Genomic DNA, 19,527 nt, shown 5'->3' on the forward strand with positions numbered 1-19,527 from the left:
TTTCCGCAAAAACTGTTGTTCCGGCGCAGACCACTCAACGCGTCGACACGCGTCAAACGGCCGGCTCGATGGATGGATGGGGGAGACCTTCCGCACATACGGAGTACGGTTGATCTCCTTCAACAACCATTGAGCGTTACACTACAGAATCTTAAATCAAATATGGACGAAATTACAGCGGAGCTCAATGAGCTTTTTGCGGGAGGTAGTCCTGACGGACTGCCTCAAGATGTGCTTGCGGAGCTTCGATCCATTATGGATATTCACGCACTATCCCCGCAAGAACTGTTCTTTAAATGGGAATCATACTCCATGAAGATGGGGGAAGAGACACAATTGAACTTGGACACAGCGCGTGCATTGAAACAAGATATTCAGGATACGCTGGAACGGGAATCAAGAGGAAAAGGTCACCTAAGACCATCAGAAAAAAGGAGCATGGCTTCTGCGGCTCCTCGTGCCCTTGGAAATAACCAGGATGTATTTGACATGTATGATATTAGGGAATTCTATTTTCAATCACATTTCGTTGCTAACTGTCAAGTAGGTTAGGAGACTTAGTCCCAAATACACCACATACTGCTGCGAAACCCGTCAAGCGGAAAGCTGGATTTGACACTCCTTTGACGTCCAAGGTGAGCAAAGGAGGAGACTTCAGCTCCCCATTGAATGCCCGCACTCCTATCAAACTATCCGGTGGGGCATCTAACCTACCTGCGTATGAGTACCACTCGCATTTCCTCTGTATTCGAATGTTAGCCTAATAACCAGTGCAGTCCCACCCCTTTCTCCGAACGCAAGAATAACGGGGAGATATTGGAAACCCTAAATCCCAACCTCCCGGCGGCTCAGGCCCCCGTAGCCCCGTATTCGGAGGCGCGCATAAAGTTGGCAGCAAACACGGACATCAAAAAATTCTCATACAAACCAATGGCTATGAAATTGTCTGAATGCTCCGAAGTCCTCGACGACCGGATAGACGAGTTCGCGGCTGTGTATCAAAAGCAACATAGTTCGGATGATACGCCTTTTGGGAATGCAGCTCACCAAAGCACCAGGAAAGTTATCGCCGTAGGTAGAATTGCTTCTGACAGTATGGAAGGCAGGCTAAACACGGCATCTTTGGTTTTTGAAATGTCTCGACGCACGGGTGCTGGTTTGCGCGTGCCTCTCAAGGTCGACTCACTACCATCAGTCCAATTGTTTCCAGGTCAAATTGTCGCAATCAAGGGAATTAACGCTTCCGGCGAATATTTCTCTGCTCTTGAAGTTCTACAGCCTCCCTTTCTTCCTCCTGCTGCTTCCTCCCCCGAAATTATAAGTTCTATAAATGAGCGACTCAGCGAGTCAGGCAGTGCACCCTTAAACATACTCGTTGCCTCAGGACCATATACAACGGACGACAATTTGAACTTCGAGCCCCTGAACGAACTTTGCGCCAAAGCTGCTGAGCAGTCTATTGATACATTAGTATTAACAGGGCCTTTTCTTGATATTGAACATCCGTTAATTGCCACCGGAGACTTTGATCTTCCAGAAATAAATGGCCTAGATCCTGATACTGCGACACTCTCAGTTCTTTTCAGGTACTGTATCTCACGTCCACTGCATCGACTGGCCATGGCCGTACCTAGCATCACCATTGTTTTAGTTCCTTCTGTGCGCGATGCAGTGAACAGACACGTATCCTGGCCCCAGGATATGCTACCAAGGTTGGAACTTGGACTACCTAAACAAGTACGCATGGTACCTAATCCTGTTACCATATCTTTGAATGAATCTGTTTTTGGCCTATGCTCGTATGACGTCTTATACGAGTTGAGACGAGAAGAAGTGCTAGGCGGAAAGCCGACAGAAGGGAATTTGTTGACGAGATTATCACGGTATCTTATTGAGCAACGACACTTTTCTCCCGTTTTTCCACCGTCTGCTAGAGAGCATCTACCAAAGTCTGGCACCGAAAATGGAATTGCGACAGGCGCCATGCTGGACCTTAGATATTTGAAATTGGGAGAGTGGTGGAATGTCCAACCGGATGTTCTCATTATCCCTAGCGTTTTACCACCATTCGTCAAGGTAAGATTATACGACTCATTCAACCTCTCTACTGTAAGATTGAAAATTTACCTGGTCTATAGGTTATTGAGGGTGTTTTGGTGATTAACCCAGGCACTGTATCCAAGAGGAGAGGGCCAGGAACCTACGCACAACTCGCAGTGCATCCACGGGTGCTCACGGAGGAAGAACAGGACGCGAAATATATTAATCATAGACTGTTCGAAAGGGCGAGGGTTGATATCATTAGGATTTAAGCGGGAATACGCGGAAATTTCGGAGTTTTGGGCACTTTTAACGCAGATAATGTAAATCGGGATCGGGTTGCAGGGTTAAGGCCTCGTATCCATTAAAATCATCACGAAGAACATCGTTTTTATATGATAGCAACGCACACGAATTCCGAGGGTATCTAATGATGGCGCACTCCCTCTCGCTCAAAGACATAGAATCGGATAACCCATACGCCATTCCATGCAGCCAGCCTCGACCAAGTTCCAGTCCGTATGCGGACAATGAACGCAAAGAGTATGTACCCCATTAGCCTTGTGAAAGCGCAAAAAAGCAACGTTCATCTCAAACAGACAACCCTCCTCATTCTCCTTGCTCGACTCCCCACCAAGTCTCCTTCCCCACCACCTTTCCTCTCCGCACCACCAAGCCTTACCCCTCTCATCAGCTCCTCCAACCCCAGATCGCGCCAAACAGTCTCCCTCCGCCCATCCATCGCCCTCGTAATTCCAAATGCCGCATGCTGATCTGGAACCACGTCATCCTCATCTTCAGGATTCACAGGTTGAAATTGCGGAAGGACAAAAATGTCTTCGATGGGGAGGAAAGAAGGGGTTTGGGATGCTGGTATGGATTGGTTTTGGGCGTGGTGGGCTGGGTTAGCGATCGATGAAGGGTTATTTGCAGAGGATATGCTGGCCGCAGAGGTGTATGGGCGATTAAAATCTTCGAAAAGGTCGGCGAGGCGGGGGTGGTGGAAATGGATATACGTGGGTGAGGAGTCTTTGGACTATGGTTGTTCGTGTCAGTTCGCTGAGCTTGGGTAGAAATGAAAGCAGAGTATGGAAGGATTGTGAGTACCATTATGATGGCTGCTTTGGAAATCTTCAAATTCTAAATTAGTTCAATGTTTCCCTTTGGCTAGGCCTTTGAATATCAATAGCTTGTGCTATGTTGTTTGCTGTTGACTCTTGGTCCAAGAGCCGTTTAGAAAGAATATGCTGACATAACCAAGATTTGAGAGAACCTGAGGGATGCGTTACAAAAAATTAGCAACTACTGAAGATCGAGAGTCATTAAATCTCAGCCGTTCAATTATACCTTGTGGGTAATCATGCATCTAAAGCGATCCCAGTATAAATAACAATGCTTTCCCCGGCGCCGAACTTTTGAAACGGCTACGTAGATACATACATCAAAAAGAGGTGAAAGGTCCCAAGGCCGCGGTCCCAACTCTCAGAAAAGAAAGAATCATTCCGGCTTAGACAGGATACGAAAAAATATCGGAACTGAAGAATAGGAAAGGACCAAAATAGTCATATATTGCACCGCGTTTAATAGTGCTTCGAGTCTGTTTCGTAGTAAATTCCAAGTTAGCGAACCTCACACATACACCTCAAAGCAAGCACTTCCAAAGGCAGCCAAGAAGATTTCACCCACCTTCGGATTCGGTACTCATCCGGTGCACAATGGGCACAGCACTGGGAGGTAAGCTTCCCATTTCTGTGATGACCATGTCAATATATTGCGCCGGCGTAACATCATGCATTATATTTAGCAGTTGTAGGTGCTTCATCTCTCGCCAATTCTGCAGCGGCCGATTGTGATCAGTCACCAGGGATGTAGGGCCAAGCGACGAGGCTAGTGAACTGGTATCTGCATTCGCTCCGGCGGATTTGGTAGAACCACCCTTTCTAGTTGGTGCGGGTGTGGGCGGCGATAATTGGGTAACTTGTTCTGACGGTTCGATACCCACTAAGTCATCCGCTTCTGCGATTTCGTTCACGACGATACTGTCGAGGGCAACACGGTCCGTGAATTTGGCTGTTTCGCAACATACGATGACAGGAATATCAATACCTCCCACTCTCTCCTTCGCCGACATTGCGACGAGTGCTGTTCCAACTCTTGAGAAGAGGCATCCATTGCTGGTCATGGCGTGAGCGCCTAGGAATACCTTTGTTGCCTCCCTGATAGCATATGCGATTCCGTTGATAAGCGAGTACTGCACCTCCAGGCCAGCCTTGGATAGTGTACGAGCAAGATTCTTTCCCTCGAAGAGGGGTCGGGTATCAACGATGAAAACGCGGAACTTTTTGCCTTGCGCATGCGCTGTAAGCAGGGCTTTTTGAACGACACTGCTGTTTGCATAGCAAAGTATAACGTCCCCATCTTTGATCTTCTCTGCAGCGCTGTTGGCGATTACTTGAGAAGCCACAGTATACTTTTCACGGATGTAGTTGTCTATATAGTCGTAAATCTGTTGCTTCGCTTCATCTTCAGAATCACCAGGATCAATGGTTGTGATCTCCAATTTCAACGCACGAATGGCATTTCCTTGACTGATTGCGAGAGGACGGCACGTCGTCAGGTAGTTAATCTGGTGGGAAAGGTACGTGGTCAGATTGCGAGAGAGGGACGTGCCGATCGGTGTAATATATGCCTGAACAACCTATCATTGAAAAAAAAAAAAAATTATCTTAGCACTCCGTCCAATCCTAGAGCCAATGGACCCGAGCTTTGCACAGCAGCATACCCTTCTTAAAGCCAGCAATGTCGCAACGCATCTCGCTGAGCTTCCGCAAATCACATAATCCCGCAGCTGCATTCCGAGAGCAACGACAGCAGGGTGAATCTCTTTACCGACACCCGCAATCCCAGCACGGCGAGAATGCCACGGCAGATGTCCAAAAACAGCCACAATATTCTCATTCTCAGCCTTCTTCTTCTTCTTTTTGGCCTCTGCGGCAGGAACATGTACTGATCCCCTCCGTTGCGCAACCACCGCCGGTCCCGCGCCCTGCTTCTGAGCCTTTTGGCCCTCACCCTTTTTCTGCGACTGTTTATTATCTCCCTTCTTCGGCCCACCAGGCTGCTGGCCCGCCTGCGACTGCGCAGCTGGACCAGCCTGCTGTTCACGCTCCTGCTTTTCTTTCGCCCGTCTCGCAGCCTTCTCAGCCTTAGCCCTCTTCTTCAACTCTGCATTGGACAACTTCGGCGCGTTGGCAGCGCCCTCAGGCTTATCTTTCTTCTCCGTAGTTTGTTTCCCATCCACGCCCTTCTCCTCATCCTTCTTCTTCTCAACCCCACCATTCATCGCCGCAGAAGGAGAACCAGAAGTCGCGGCCGCACTTGCTCTGTCACCTTTCTTCGTTGATGACTCACCTCCGCTCAATTGCGGCACACGGGAATTCACAACGCCCTGTGGAGCCCACATAATTGCATCAGTGCGTAAAATTTCCTTGTCGACAGCGATATTGCCATTAGAGTTCTTCTCGGCGGTGGTAGCGTGGTGACGATGGTGCTGAACGGCGGATTGAGTCATGTGTGGAGCTCTCGGCGGTCGTGACTTTTTGGATCGGAAGATCCCCATCAACTTCCTCCGCGGCCATCTCAAACACCTGCGCGACAATGCGACCGCTGCCCTGCCAAACCCGTTTTTCTGTGTGGATTCAGTCATTCTGAAAGCCAGTTTCTTCTGTCGGAAAGCAGGTAGGGAGAAATAAAATATCAATAAGATACTCAGGAGCCATAATATTTGTGTTCCTGATATAGGAGCCATTTTCTTTTCCTTTCACTGTTTGCTTCTTCCTTTCATGCCTTATCAAGTTTCATTATTGAGGGACTGTCACTAAAACTGAGAATGATTCATACTAAGGATTAGGCACACTGGTACTGCATATTGGCTGCTGTGATTTCAGTCTGGACCGGCCTTCACTGCCCTCATCCAATGAGTTGGGCAGCGTGCAATCAATTCTTCAGCATCCCAATTTTGATATGTGAACATTTTAACCGCTCTGCAGAAATAAATAGAGTCAAGAAACAAACAGTGTACATGCCAGCAAGAAGTAGAAAATCAATGTCACACAAGAAGTATTTTCTTATCCTGTGATAAATAGAAGGAAGAATGACTGATCATACAACACACAAGGTCATCGCTGTCCTGACAAACCTGACCCACCTAGAGTATCAGAAGCATAAGAATATCTCAAGAAAGTCATGCATAAAAACGTCGTTCTTCAGTCGAAAATGGAAAATCAGTTCACTCATCCGAAACAAAGCCCATGCGCTTGCAAAACTTCCGTCCAAACTCCAAGTCCTCGGGATTCCATGGGAAAACTCCAAGCCAATTAATCCGTCATCTATTCATCGAAACTTCAGAAAGTGTTTTGCGATCCCCGCGACTCCGTCGTTTTACGCCGAACCTTTCACAATCGTCGGCCAGCTTACGTCGGAAGAAGCTTAGGTCGGAAAGAAGATCCTCCATCTCGGCCTGCACCTCGACATCCAGTTCGCTGATGGAATCCTCCCAGATAAGATCCGGTGGCTCTTGTGGTGCGGTGTTTTCTTTGTCTCGATCCTTCTCGCTCTTAACCTCTTCCTTAGCTGATGCTAGAGCGGGGCTACTATTCCGATTACGCCTCTTGATCACTTCAACAGGGGGTATCGGATTCTTCAAACTGTCCAATGCAAGACGCAAATGAAGCCTTAGAGCTTCATTTTCGGTCTGAAGCTGTCGAATCTTGTTTTCACTGACCATTTTGGTTTCTTCCATCAGTCTTTGGAGCTTTGTCACTTGCTTTTGGTATTCCTCAAGCTTTTCGTTCTGCATTTCCATGTCACGTTTAGAGACGGCTTGCTGGCTGACACTCAATTGAAGTGTGCGAATAGTCTCAGCCATCTCTGCAATCTGTGCGTCTCTCTCTGCAGCTGAGACATGATCTTGGTTGATAACTGCCCGGGTTCGGATACGCTTGGCTTGGTCGGCGTAGCGGAGTGTTGATAGCGTTTCTTCGTAGTCTGACGGAGCGATACACGCAATCATTGCCGTTTTTGAATTCCCTCCTAAGCTGTCTTTAAGTAGCCAAGTCAAGATAGAGTCACGATATGGAACGATATCCTTATTTTTACGAGCACGTCCAGGTCTATTATCTGCTAATGCAGCTATCACGCGGCCCAATGTGGTAAGCGATTTGTTAATGTTCGACCCTTCTCGTAGCCGCTGCCCAGTTGCCTCGGTTGCTTTCGCTCGTTCTGATCCCGCTAGATCCACCAGTCGAATTCTTGCAGTGCGCTCAATGGTTTCATCAGTGGTAAGATCATGGTGTATTTGTTTCAACATGATAGTGAAAACTGCATGGGATCGCGAGCTAGTATCGTTCATTTTGGTACTTGCGGTCGTCCGGGACGCGTCTCCTTTTCTCATGTAGCGTAACACCTCTGCGAAATTTCGAACGGGAACATCGGTGAGATCTTTCACATATGGCCCGTCTGTGGGAGATTCTCGAATTTTCAGATAGTAGGGCGTATCTGTTCTCGGCACGAGCAAATCGCGAACATGTTCATTGTATACTTCAAAATATGACACTCGAACATGGTACGTCACATCGGGCGACTGGGAATTTTCGATTCGCTGGAAGAGGTCTTCGCACGTTCGGGGGATTAGACCTGGGTTCTCGGGGGTTCCCATCATTGTATAACTCTTTCCGGATCCTGTTTGACCATAAGCAAATATACACGTGTGGTAACCCTCGAAGTTATGATCAAGAAACTCTTCTCCCAGGCAGTTATACACGTCTTCTTGGGTTGCGTAGTGGGGATCGTCTTCATCATGCGACCAAAAGGAATTATCAAACGTAAATGTCTTATCTTCGACCACCTTGCTTCGACTTTGCACCTTAGAGGTTTGGCCTTGAGCTCCAGACGGTGCCAAGAGCGTTGTGCTCTGAGTAGCCGGGTTCATATGAACTAAACAGTGCGCTCCACGTTGTATCTCTGCAGTTTATCGGAAAAGAAAGCATTAGATATTTCCGAGAAATGGGACGATTATTCCAGAGCGCGGACATACCCCTCGGTAAGAACCCTCTGACTCTGACAACCACCTTGACGTTTCCTCCGCCCCCGCCTCCATTCATGGGAGTTCCAGGCCTGGTCGCGGGCGCTATTATTCTCTCTTTCGATCGCAACGACGGGCTCGACGCAGTTGACCTAACTCCCGCCACGGACGCTGATGTGAAAGAAGCCATGCTCGGCGTAAAACTTCCATATTCGGGCGGGTAGTTTGACGAGGAATGCGACAAAGACGGTCTCGGCGGGAGGTGGGCAATACTATTGTAAAAGCGCGGGTCCAAAGACATGTTCTTTGTGTTTTTTAGCATCCAGTCAAGCTGCAGAGCAATGTCGCGATGTCGACAGAGATAATTATAAAACATACGATCGAGGGGGTACTGAGGAGAACGGCTAGAGGTTCATTATCCAACACTCCTGGGTTTTGTTTTCTTGGGCGAGCCTGCGAAGCAGCTTTAACTATTGCCGAATATGCACAAGTGATGCTAGAAAGTGTTTCAATGTTTTGATATCTTCATGCTCCTGTGTAACTGTGAAGGGACTTGGGCGGCCGCTCCAGCTCCCGTCGAACTGCTGGTCCAGACGGGTGTTGTTGTGAAACTGCTTGAAAAGGTTAGCGTGTGCCTTGAGCCCTTAGCTAGTGCAGGCTAGGCCAAGTGCAATTTAGAGTGGTTGGAAAACAGTGATATCCTCGCAAAAGTACTCGCAGGAGAAATATCCCATAGAAATTCAAGACACTGCGCAACTCGGATCTGTTAGTATGTTTTAAGCTTGCTTATGTTTGTTAAGGAGCAAACTCACAAGAGAGTAGCTGATGTGGGCGTGATTATCAGTTCGGGCGTAAGGGACTATATCTTCAATCAGTGTGAAAACAGAATCCATTATCTCTTGTGAAACATGGTGAGGAGGGGAAAGGTTTCAGAGACAAAGAGAAGAGGATCCAAACAATGTATATATGAGACCCAGCCAACTCTGTTGCCGTCCTGCGTGATTATGGAAGGAGTGTGTGTGCAGCCCTACAGAGTACAGCCTTGCCTATGGAGCACTCCATATTTATTCTCCCTGTCATTTTGTGTGTGCACTACTATGGCCTCGCGCCCAGCATAAACAAAATAACAACAGCTTATTCCACTCGCTTCTTATTGTTCTTCTTTAGTGTAGCAGTGTCTCCATCCTCAAACAGCAACTGCGCTTTGTACCATTTCGCCACCCACAAGTGAATTGAGTTTGGCTGGCCGGCGAGTAGCCAGTCCAATGACGAAATACAAGGCCGGCAGTGTTGCCATAGCAACTATCAAGCTCCGAAACCCACCCGACAGCCACTACCGGCCAAGGAACCATTCGGTACTTTATGATCCCGACCTAACATCGTTTTTCTAGTACAGTTGCCTCTTAGATATTGAGTCAGGTGGTTTAGAAAATGTTCGAGCAACAAGCCAGAATTCACCCAGCCAGTTTGATTTTCTTCCGGCTATGCATAGGTAGTTATGCTGCCAGACCATGACAAAAAAGCCGAAGACAGGTTTAAGAGGAGCTTATGCCCGCCGGATATTATCATCCAGCCTTCAAGTTGCAATTCTTTATTTTCGTTAAAGGATAAAGAACTTGGCACTGATAGCAAGTATATGTATGAATTTTAGGCTCGCACAAACAAGAAGCAATGCCTATCCCCATGCTGTTGAAGGGAGGATCAAGCCATGTTCGCCCTAGCACGGTCCACAAGACAACTCTGTGTGACACCCTTTCTGCTTCCACAGCTTTCATGTACAGTCCATACATCACCTGTTTGATGGGCACACTCAGAAGTAGAATGTGAACCTCTGTTTGCAACTGCTTCTGCAGATCTCTTATGATTAGTTGGGGGAGGGATTTTTGTTCTGATACCCAGGGATAACATCCAACCAAATTTGAAAACAACTGAGGACACCTTGGCCTGGGACATAATGGGGGGAAGCCTTGATATATGCAGGACCTCACACCAATTTCCTTACATTTCCCTGACAACCAGATGAACTTATCCCCCCTGGATATACTATGGCAAGCAACCCAGAGAGCCCCTGTGGCCTAGTTGTTAAGTCAACAACCCTGGAACAGCCCTAACGGGACGGGAGGCATCAGGGGCACTCTGGGTTTGAATCTCGGCAAGGACCTATCATCAGGGGACTCCCCTGGTGGGAACCCTTTTGTCATGTCAATTTTCTTTCTCTTGTTTTGATAGCATTGGAAGATGCAATCTTTTCTTGATCTCTTTTAGCTTTTCTATTAAAGTGCCGTTTAACTGGGGCCTTTAGACGGACACAATCTCAGTCTCCTTACCTCGAACATAAAATTGAAGTTATTGGTGACAACATATACTCTGGAGTGGCAATCATATCCTTTGTTTTCTGCTCTATATTAGGGGGCATTACATCAATCCCTCCTCTAAGATTTGACTCCCAATCTCTTTGATAAGTTTCTCTCCCGAAAACGCCTCGACATTTGACTTGTCTAGCACAATGTTTCCAGCATCCATCGCTCGACATAGCTCTAAGATATCCCCATCCATGGGCGCACAATATACCAGGAGACCCAACGACAAAAGCAAGCCACGTAAATTGTCAGAGCTCTCTGATTCCTTGCGGATAGCCTCAAGCAGCGATGCAACAAGTTCTACCTGAGTGCTCTCCGTTAGCTTATCCGGGTGATCCTGTAGCCTCTCATTATGGTTTAGAGCAGCGAGGTTGTAAATGAACGAAGCCGCTGCCACACGAAGATTTCCGTGCGAATCGAGTAAGCAAGCAGTTGCAAAATTTATGCAGGTGTCATGGAGGGCGTCGTGGGATAATAGTTGGTCAGGGTAAAGCTGGGAGGTGAAAAGGTTGCACATTAGTTGTTGCATGACCAGTTGATGATTGTAAGGGCAATTTGATGGGTCTTTGGCACGATCCAGCAGGGTCAAGAGAGTCTTGTGGTCTTTCTCTTCGGCGAAGAACCCGCTCACTCTTGGATCGATGAAGGCGGTTCGCACCAGGTCGACCACGGCGAACTGGATCTCCGAAGGCAGTCGGGGGAATTTTGTCTGGACAAAAGCTGCGAGGGATGACAAGTTTGGGATGGGCGGTTTTGCAGAGTTTGGTTTGCTTTCTTGCTTAAGGAAAGTAACCAATTCTGCCAAGATGGGATCGTTGGCCGCAGGCCCAACTTTTTGAACGAGCTTATCCAAAGGTGGAACTTTCCTATAGCAAATATATGAATCAATCATTCTCTGTAAGCTGGGGAGCTTCATGTTCGTATGAGGATGCGGTGGCCAGGCCATCTGAACCAATAGGCGAACATTACTGCGAAGTCTACCCTCGTCGGCGCCGCTCCATTCATCATCCTTTTGTCCCTTTAAAAACGTCATGAAAGTGGGCGTAGCCCGAACATTATACGTTGATGAAATCTCATAAGCATAATTTATGTCCACTTTGATCAATGTGGCTTTGTTGCCAACCTCTTCAGCGAGTTGATCATATGCCGGATACACAAGCTTGCAAGGGGGGCAAGTTGACGATGTAAAAAATATCACGGCACACGAGTTTTGCGCTTGCAAGAGTAAATTCTTAAGCTCGTTGAGAGTTGTAACGTTATGAACTCGCCCACTCGGAGACGGAACAAGTGCTTGTGGTGTTGATGGGGTCATTGGTTGGCCGGGCTGAGGTGGAGGTCCTTGTGCTGGGCCTCGGAGCATATTGTCAATGTATGGCTTCATCATCTGCCCGAAAGGCGAATCCAAAAATGTTTCTGGTAGATTTCTGATATACTCTGGAATGCCTTTGCCAACCAAGAACATGGCCAAATCATGTGTAAAGTTGTTGCAGTTTCGCAGAAATAAGTCATAGGACTAAGAATTATCAGGTTCGTTCTCGCATAAAGGAAGATTCGAGGAGAATGAAAGGATTAGACAGATCCATACGTCTTCTGTATAGGTCCTTGCTAGGGAATCCATATACTCATTAATCACCTCCATCGGAAGTTCTGACCTCCCGAGGAGAAGGGTCTCGATTGGTTGGCCATGATGCGTCGATCCAGGGGCGGCTTGCTGAATTCCCCGACCGAAGTAATATTCTACTCCAGCGAAAACAAGCGAGGTATGGTATATTGCGTCTATCTGTGTTCCAGTTATTTGTAGAGAGAGCTGGTTGATGAGACGATATCAGCGCAAGCTGCACATCAAGGATTTTGTATGAATATCATAGAACATACATTTCGAGCAAGCCCCTAGAATCAAGTCAGCATCTTCGGAAAAAGCGGGATGCGTTTCAGTGCCGGAGGCTCTCACATTTGACAGGTCGTAGATGTATAAGGTCACGTCCATTGCGATAACTGAATTATATAACCAGATTGGATGGTGTCCGAGACTAAAGTGATAGTAAACCTGTCAAAATTATTTAATCATAAATCTGAGGGATAGAAAATCAGTGTTTTAACACATCTGAGTGAGAGATAGACGGAGCATCAGGATATAGCTGGGTTCTTTGGAGTGATGATGCTCCAAGGCTCCGACTGCCTTACGTCAGTGCTGAGAACCCATGAGCACCACCGGCACGAAGCATCCAAATTCCGCACAGGATCCATTGCATAATCATCCCTTCACCATGGTAAGTACCCATGCCGTATCAAACCTCTCTACTCCAATAGGTGTACAGTAAGTCCTCCTAATCACTAATGTTTTCCCATCAGCCACCAAAACGTCGCGGGGCGACATCCGCCCCCGCCCAAAGCCAGCCCAAGAAAGCTCGACTCTCGAAGCTTGCAAAAGAGAATGATATCACCGCTGAAGAAGAAACTGAAATAAAAGAGGCGTTCCGCCTCTTCATTGTTGACGATCTCCCTAGCGATGCTGAGGAGTACGCCGATGAGGAGGAGGGTGTGATCCAAACGGAAAATGTGCGACGGGCGCTGGTGTAGGTTCCTCTTCAAACTGGTGTATGTTTACAATCTCTAAGCTAACGCGCGCATAATGCACATTAGGGCCCTCGGCTTACCTCCCCAATCTCAATCCGAGCTTAACTCCATTCTCTCTGCCGTCGATCCATCTCGCACAGGATATGTCTGCTACGAACCCTTTCTCTCTGTATGCGCTCTGAAACTACACGCTCGCACCGAAGAGGCTATATCGCAGGAAGTAGAGCACGCGTACCATCTTTTCACGCGCGGCACGGATGGGCCTATTCTCCTGTCTCATTTACGACGTGTTGCAAGGGAGTTAAAAGAAGAAGTGAGTGACGAGCTGTTGCGAGATATGATTCGGGAAGCGAATGGAGGGGAAGGGCTGCATGCAGGTGTAAATGTTGACCAATTCAAAGATGTTATGAAGAGGGCGGGCGTATTTTGAGAGATCTCTGCGCGGCGTGCCGGTTCTAATATTATGGGTCCGGTATTAGGTTGCACGGGTGCATTCGATTCGGAGTTGGGTTTCGCTCAAGTGAAAGGCGATGGCGTTTGGCATCAGGCTAGAGGTTTGATTACTGAAGTATTGTACCGATTACAGCGCATTTTGGATTATAGCAGAATGCACCTTTGCCCAAGGTCTTCGATATCGAATGGCTGGCGTGGCTTCTCTATGTACGGAGGAGTTATACAGTTATTCCGGGCAGGGAGTCGCGATCCCTAACTCAAATTCGGCACGGTCTATAAGCTGGGAAAGTAGGCGAAAAGCAATCTCCTTCAAAGCAGTTCTTTGTGATATTCGAACCCATCACGACATCACGCATGGCTCGTTCCAGGTCACGTGATGGGTATCCTCCACTTCCAATTCTGGAGCGCAGACCAAACGACTCCAACTTTGAAGCTGCGGGGCGAAAAGGAAGATGTCGAGACCGCAGCTGCGAATACTTCCATGACCAGCTCTTTAATTGGCCGGCTGTTCCGCTCCGGCGGCAAAAGAGGCAGGCTGCGGGCAAGCCCGTTTCGGCTCGGTCTATGGGTCGCAGGCACCTTTTGTGCCGCGAAAGTCTTTAACGAGCATGCTTACGAGCTCCAACTTTCCTCGGGCCCGTCAATGTACCCGACAATACACTTCAAAGGCGACTACCTATTAATCTCGAAGTATTACAAGTACGGAAGGGGAATTGCGGTCGGCGATATCGTTACCTTTAAGCACCCATCCTATGTGATGATGGCGGCGAAGAGGGTGGTCGGAATGCCGGGAGACTATGTGTTGGTTGATCCGGAGGATCATGGAGGCCCTTTGGCGAAGATGATCCAGGTAAGACGTTTTTGGGTTCAATTACAGCGAATTGGAAGTGCTGATGGCGCGTGGTTGTTGGATAGGTTCCTGAAGGTCATATCATGGTCACTGGTGATAACCTACCTTGGTCAAGAGATTCGAGAGATTTCGGTCCACTCCCAATGGGTCTAATCTCGGGGAAAGTAATTGGGAAAATGTGGTGGCCACTCAACTATCAGCGTATGGAGAACTCGCTGAAACCCGTCGAAGACATCTCAAGGAGCCAGCCATGATCGCCGCCCATTTCTTCGGGGATATCGTGGGAACCGTAGGATCATGAAGTACCATTTTAAATACATGGCACAACTATCTATAAAGAAGCCTCTCTGTTTAAATAGACCTATTGTACAATATGAAATCAGACGAAAAAAAAGCGTCCCAACAAAAACACGCCGACCCCAAAGCCGCTCATTACCGAGATTATCTAAAAGAAGCCGGGTTTCTACGTTTGTACGGTAGAGGCTCAATCCTCTTTCGTCTCAATTCAACATCTGCACCCTCAATTCCAAACTTATTCATCACATCGGCCATATCCTTGTCCCACTGGGTTCTAAACAAATGGGCACCGATTGGCTTGAGCTGATGTCTTCCCTGAATGCTTCGAAGAGAGAAATTCTCTCGTTGAACCTTCTCGGCGACGATTTTGTAGTCCAAAGCTTTCTGATCCTTCTGTTCCAGAATAAAGATTGAGAGCCGGTGGTAAGGACTTCCTTTCTGCGCAGTCGGCGGGAACCACGGGAGGACAACCTGTGACTCTGCGGATAAGTCGCCTAGGGAAACAAAGGTGTCGGTGGGGTTGATGGGTACGTTGACAGCAAGGAAATGGCAGTGACTGTCAAAGCCGTCGGTTTCGAGATTTGGCACGTCGGGATCTACGACTGCGATGGTGACCAGCTTTTCTCCTTTGATGAACGATTGTATTTCAAGTTTGGGCGCCACGGAACTAACACGAGAATTCACAAATTCGCCGGGCTGTACGCTCTTTCTGCCGAATGATAACTTCACATCAACGACGGGGTCAATGTGGGGGAGCACGTCTGGAATTACTTTCATTTGTGTAATTCGTTGGATGAGAATCTCCCGTCGGTATTCTCTCCACTTCTTGTTGGCTAGGAATCGATAGATGGGCTTTGTCATATCCCCTACGCTTTGTTAGGACATTTAATTGGGCAATTGCTCCAAATAAAGGGAAACCTACCCAATCCATCTTCAAACCTCCTCTTAATCAGAGGGTCATTGATGTCCGCAAGGATCTTCAATTTCTCGAGATATCGCTCCGTGCCCTTGATTCTGGACTGCTTCAGAGCCTCTCCGCCAATATCCTCGGGCTTTACTGCACGTAACTTCTCCAACCGTGCCCGTTCTATTTCTATCTGCTTCAACTTTTCCGCTCTGTCCTCTATGAGAACTTTTCGAGCTTCTTGGAAACATTGGTATGGCAGCTGTTCGAATGGGATATTAAGGGAACCCTGAAGCGCCGCTCTTCGTCTGCGCGAACCAATAGGAAATTTTCCAGCTCGGATGAGTCTTCGTTCCAGTCGAGGGCTCGTCACTAAAGCGGGATCTGGCGCTCGGTAGAAAGGCTGCGTTGGAGTTTCGGCTTGCGCTTCTTCGAACGGTATGGCGGTGGAGGTGAATGAGCGGGTCGATTGGAGCTGTAACGCTGCAAGGCCACCTTTATAGGATTGGCGCACACATTGCAGCAATTGCTTTGACGCCAACTCGCAGTGCGCCATGGTTGTACTGACGAGAGAAAGTGAACTGGTCAATCAGAATAGGTGGTGTTGAGAAGGGTTGGAAGGGCCCAAGATTTTTCGTGTCCCGAATTGGGTTCACTAGCGCCAAAATTCGAAATCCGCAAAATCACCTTGCGACGAACGACTCGATCGTTCATCTTCAGCATTCCAATCTGCCTGAAGCGACGAAGGAAATAACTAGGCTCCGGTCTATATCATAATGAGCGGCAGCAGAGCTCTTGGGGCTTTGAAGTGGCTAAGCCGCAGTTGCAACTGGGCGGGAGCCCTCGAGCCTCCCAAAGTACGCCTTCTAACCAGTTCGTGTGCTCTTTCATAGCTAACGGGAATTTCAGCAATGTCTCCCAAAACAATTATCACGCTCAATGGCGACAGAGACGCAAATCCCGGCCGGTACGCCCTTATCAGCTTTTGCTGATGCCCACGTAGCTTCTACATCTCCAAACGATATCCCTACACCGATCTGGAAACCTACTCCTGCCATTGCCACTCTCTACGATTTTCCTACGATGGAACCACTTCGGTTCCTTGAATATAAGCATGAGCACCTGCTTCTCCCTCTTCGCCGCGACATATTGCACCGTGCTGTGGTCTATGAGGGTGACATGGCACGCCAAGGCACTGCAAACACCAAATGGAGAAGTGAAGTACGAGGAAGCCGCAAAAAGATCCGCCCACAGAAAGGAACTGGTAGAGCGCGTTTGGGAGATAAGAAGTCGCCCATGTTGAGGGGGGGTGGTGTTGCACATGGTCCCCACCCGCGAGACTTTTCAACAGAACTGCCACGAAAGATCTACGATAAGGCATGGCGGACTGCACTAAGTTATCGATACCGCCGGGGACAATTAATCATTGTTAACGACAATATTTCTATGCCCAAGGATACGACTGTGCATTTCTTAAAGGAGATTTTCGATACGCATAACTGGGGAAAGAAATTTGGGCGATCGCTCCTTATTACGGAGGTGAAGAAGGAGAAGCTCTTTAGATCCATAGCAGAAATCAGCGAAGAGGCAAGGGTGCTTGATCGTGAGGACGTGGATGTGAAGGATTTACTCGAGACCGGACGATTGATCATCGAGAAGATGGCACTGGACCGGATGCTCGCCAACCATTCCAGCGATTTGCAGAGCAGGCCAATCAAAGCGTAATTGGAAACATATTATTTGTACAATAGATTTTGCTTGAAGTATCTATTATGCCCTTTGGATTTTGATTTGATATTGTCTCTTTTGGCGGCGGAATAGGACGTGACAGGAGTTATTTCTCGAAACAAATGTAGCGCTTTTTTAAAATAAAAAAGGAAAAAAAAAAAATCTACTGACTTTACACGAATCATTCCTCGCTTATTATGCCTCTTTGGCTGTCATTAATGAGAAATCAATGCGAAAATCAAGTCCATTGATGCGATGATATTGTCCGAGGTCAACCGAGCGGAGAAAGGAAAGCTCTCCAACTTTTTCCCATCACCACCAATCGCCGGGACTGCTCCACTCCGGCTCGAGGGAACAGCATTCGACTTCCTGTCACACCCGCGAGTTTAGTGCTTTCAACTACGTTGCAGTTGATATTGCAGTTTTCCTAATGTCATTAATGTTCCTCCGATCTAGTTGTGTCCGGTCATCGCCGCTGAGCTGGTTCTCGCGGGCTTCTTCAAACACCATGCCCTTGAGAACGAAGGTGGTGAACTCAGCTTTCGCAGGACAAGCACGGGTGAGTAATCGATGGAGATCAATTGTCTTTTTCCCATCATGAGGCTGGACTTTGCTGACTGACTGGACTGGTCTCAAGATGGCGACCACTGCAGCAGAGATTCCTAGAGAACTCCCCGGCGATGAGCCCGATGATGTCGTATTCAACAATCTCTACGGTATTCGATCAATCGAGCTTAACAGACCGAGGAAATTGAACTCTCTCAATGGCTCTATGGCGCGAAAAATTATTCCCAGACTAAAGGTATGCATTTTACCTTATGTGCATGCGCGATGCGACACTAAAGTGATTCTACTAGGAATGGGAAAAATCGCAGCTGGCGAACATAATCATGATTTCCGGAGTCGGAGAAAAGGCATTTTGCGCTGGAGGTGATGTTGCTACTCTTGCGTCGCAGAATACCCAAGGAAAGGAAGGACAGCAGAAATCAAAAGACTTCTTCTCCCTCGAATACAAGCTCGACCACCTCATTGCGACATATTCGAAACCGTACATTGCGATCCTAGATGGCATTACAATGGGTGGTGGTGTTGGGCTTAGCGTCCATGCTCCTTTCCGGATCGCTACTGAAAAAACCGTCTTCGCCATGCCTGAGACGACAATCGGATTTTTCCCTGATGTTGGAGGATCTTTCTTCCTGCCACGCCTTGATGGAGAAATTGGAACCTACCTCGCGTTGACCTCGGAGAGGCTCGTGGGTGTCCAGGCCTTCTATTCTGGAATTGCTACGCACTATCTCCACTCAAGCTCCCTCAGCAACCTCACGGCACGTCTCTCTGAACTGGTTTTCAAGGATTATGCTCCATTGAAAGAGCGTCTAGCCCTGATCAACCGTACGATTTCGGAGTTTTCTACGGGTCTACCCGACGAGAAGATCTTGCTAGGTGGAAGTCTCCGCGAGTCCATTGACCGCTGCTTCTCAAAACCTACAGTCGAGGAGATCATTGCTGCCCTTGAAGCTGAAACTGATAACAAGGAATGGGCACAGAAGACAGTGGAGACACTAAAAGCACGCTCGCCGACTGCGCTCAAAGTCACTCTCCGCCAACTTCGTGTTGGTCGTACATGGTCCATTGCTGAAACCTTCCAGCGTGAAGAAAAAATTGCTGGCCGATTCATGGAGCACCCAGATTTTGTGGAAGGGGTCACCGCGCGCCTCATCAACAAGCCCCCAACCAAGCCCAACTGGAAACCAGCCACCCTGGAAGAAGTCACCGAAAAGGATGTGGATGAGTTTTTCCGTATCCAGCCGGGTGAACAGCGTCTTCCACTACTTAACCCCGAAGGAGATTACAAGGAATATCCGCACTCGATATTTACGCTCCCTTCTGAGGCCAGCATCCGAGAATATGTACGCCAGTCCGCTGCTTCCAAGACAAAAACCATCAAGGAATTTGAGAACAGACACGCAGGAAAAGATGGTGTTAGTACGAAGGTGTCTGAAGTACTTGACCGGAAAACAAAGGCTATCGCAAATGGAGGGAGAGAATGGGTTGACGAAGCATGATAGTTTGTGGTAGTGTATATATTGTTGGCGCTCATGGGTAACGTGGGCTGAATAGAGCTTTTTGTAAACTTATTCTGGTAAAGAAAGTCAAGCCACTCGTTTCTGAGCACACTTTTACACCCCTCGTAGTTCGATACTCTTTAATGGAGTCGACAATCCTTCTAACGGGA

The 19,527-nt window shown here is 48.0% G+C and overlaps 10 protein-coding genes across 10 annotated transcripts; 5 read left to right on the plus strand and 5 right to left on the minus strand.

Annotated features, from left to right (window-relative positions):
* Positions 1-162: 162 nt before the first annotated feature.
* On the plus strand, positions 163-2,462 carry POL12 (DNA-directed DNA polymerase alpha subunit pol12; the record flags this gene model as incomplete). The annotated part of the gene is made up of 4 exons (XM_003067166.2): positions 163-491; positions 548-718; positions 777-2,076; positions 2,139-2,462. 4 exons carry the CDS (start codon positions 163-165, stop codon positions 2,310-2,312), a joined length of 1,974 nt encoding a protein of 657 aa, XP_003067212.1. The 3' UTR covers positions 2,313-2,462.
* Positions 2,137-3,213, minus strand: D8B26_007666 (uncharacterized protein). Its single transcript, XM_066125605.1, has 2 exons — positions 3,148-3,213; positions 2,137-3,076 (listed from the first exon to the last, which is right to left on the minus strand). Exons 1-2 carry the CDS (start codon positions 3,148-3,150, stop codon positions 2,627-2,629), a joined length of 453 nt encoding a protein of 150 aa, XP_065981689.1. The 5' UTR covers positions 3,151-3,213; the 3' UTR covers positions 2,137-2,626.
* A 145-nt stretch (positions 3,214-3,358) lies between these two features.
* On the minus strand, positions 3,359-5,629 carry D8B26_007667 (uncharacterized protein). Its single transcript, XM_003067167.2, has 3 exons — positions 4,823-5,629; positions 3,727-4,738; positions 3,359-3,637 (listed from the first exon to the last, which is right to left on the minus strand). The coding sequence occupies exons 1-3, from the start codon at positions 5,609-5,611 to the stop codon at positions 3,621-3,623; spliced, it is 1,818 nt and encodes a 605-aa protein (XP_003067213.2). The 5' UTR covers positions 5,612-5,629; the 3' UTR covers positions 3,359-3,620.
* Positions 5,630-5,907: 278 nt separating this feature from the next.
* On the minus strand, positions 5,908-8,431 carry KLP7 (Kinesin). The gene is made up of 2 exons (XM_003067168.2): positions 8,135-8,431; positions 5,908-8,061 (listed from the first exon to the last, which is right to left on the minus strand). The coding sequence occupies exons 1-2, from the start codon at positions 8,421-8,423 to the stop codon at positions 6,425-6,427; spliced, it is 1,926 nt and encodes a 641-aa protein (XP_003067214.2). The 5' UTR covers positions 8,424-8,431; the 3' UTR covers positions 5,908-6,424.
* Positions 8,432-10,537: 2,106 nt separating this feature from the next.
* On the minus strand, positions 10,538-12,536 carry D8B26_007669 (uncharacterized protein; the record flags this gene model as incomplete). Its single annotated transcript, XM_066125606.1, has 4 exons — positions 12,434-12,536; positions 12,358-12,372; positions 12,068-12,289; positions 10,538-11,995 (listed from the first exon to the last, which is right to left on the minus strand). The coding sequence occupies exons 1-4, from the start codon at positions 12,467-12,469 to the stop codon at positions 10,538-10,540; spliced, it is 1,731 nt and encodes a 576-aa protein (XP_065981690.1). The 5' UTR covers positions 12,470-12,536.
* A 147-nt stretch (positions 12,537-12,683) lies between these two features.
* On the plus strand, positions 12,684-13,853 carry D8B26_007670 (uncharacterized protein; the record flags this gene model as incomplete). The annotated part of the gene is made up of 3 exons (XM_003067170.2): positions 12,684-12,752; positions 12,835-13,058; positions 13,126-13,853. 3 exons carry the CDS (start codon positions 12,684-12,686, stop codon positions 13,487-13,489), a joined length of 657 nt encoding a protein of 218 aa, XP_003067216.2. The 3' UTR covers positions 13,490-13,853.
* A 35-nt stretch (positions 13,854-13,888) lies between these two features.
* On the plus strand, positions 13,889-15,415 carry D8B26_007671 (uncharacterized protein; the record flags this gene model as incomplete). Its single annotated transcript, XM_003067171.2, has 2 exons — positions 13,889-14,362; positions 14,428-15,415. 2 exons carry the CDS (start codon positions 13,889-13,891, stop codon positions 14,614-14,616), a joined length of 663 nt encoding a protein of 220 aa, XP_003067217.1. The 3' UTR covers positions 14,617-15,415.
* D8B26_007672 (mitochondrial 54S ribosomal protein mL38) lies at positions 14,804-16,119 on the minus strand (the record flags this gene model as incomplete). Its single annotated transcript, XM_003067172.2, has 2 exons — positions 14,804-15,525; positions 15,582-16,119. 2 exons carry the CDS (start codon positions 16,117-16,119, stop codon positions 14,804-14,806), a joined length of 1,260 nt encoding a protein of 419 aa, XP_003067218.1.
* A 176-nt stretch (positions 16,120-16,295) lies between these two features.
* On the plus strand, positions 16,296-17,455 carry YML6 (mitochondrial 54S ribosomal protein uL4m). The gene is made up of 2 exons (XM_003067173.2): positions 16,296-16,420; positions 16,473-17,455. The coding sequence occupies exons 1-2, from the start codon at positions 16,340-16,342 to the stop codon at positions 17,286-17,288; spliced, it is 897 nt and encodes a 298-aa protein (XP_003067219.1). The 5' UTR covers positions 16,296-16,339; the 3' UTR covers positions 17,289-17,455.
* A 176-nt stretch (positions 17,456-17,631) lies between these two features.
* Positions 17,632-19,468, plus strand: D8B26_007674 (mitochondrial 37S ribosomal protein mS47). Its single transcript, XM_003067174.2, has 3 exons — positions 17,632-17,850; positions 17,929-18,093; positions 18,149-19,468. Exons 1-3 carry the CDS (start codon positions 17,722-17,724, stop codon positions 19,355-19,357), a joined length of 1,503 nt encoding a protein of 500 aa, XP_003067220.1. The 5' UTR covers positions 17,632-17,721; the 3' UTR covers positions 19,358-19,468.
* The last annotated feature ends 59 nt before the right edge of the window (positions 19,469-19,527 follow it).

Source organism: Coccidioides posadasii, chromosome 4, assembly GCF_018416015.2.
Source record: "Coccidioides posadasii str. Silveira chromosome 4, complete sequence".
Lineage (NCBI taxonomy): Eukaryota > Fungi > Ascomycota > Eurotiomycetes > Onygenales > Onygenaceae > Coccidioides > Coccidioides posadasii.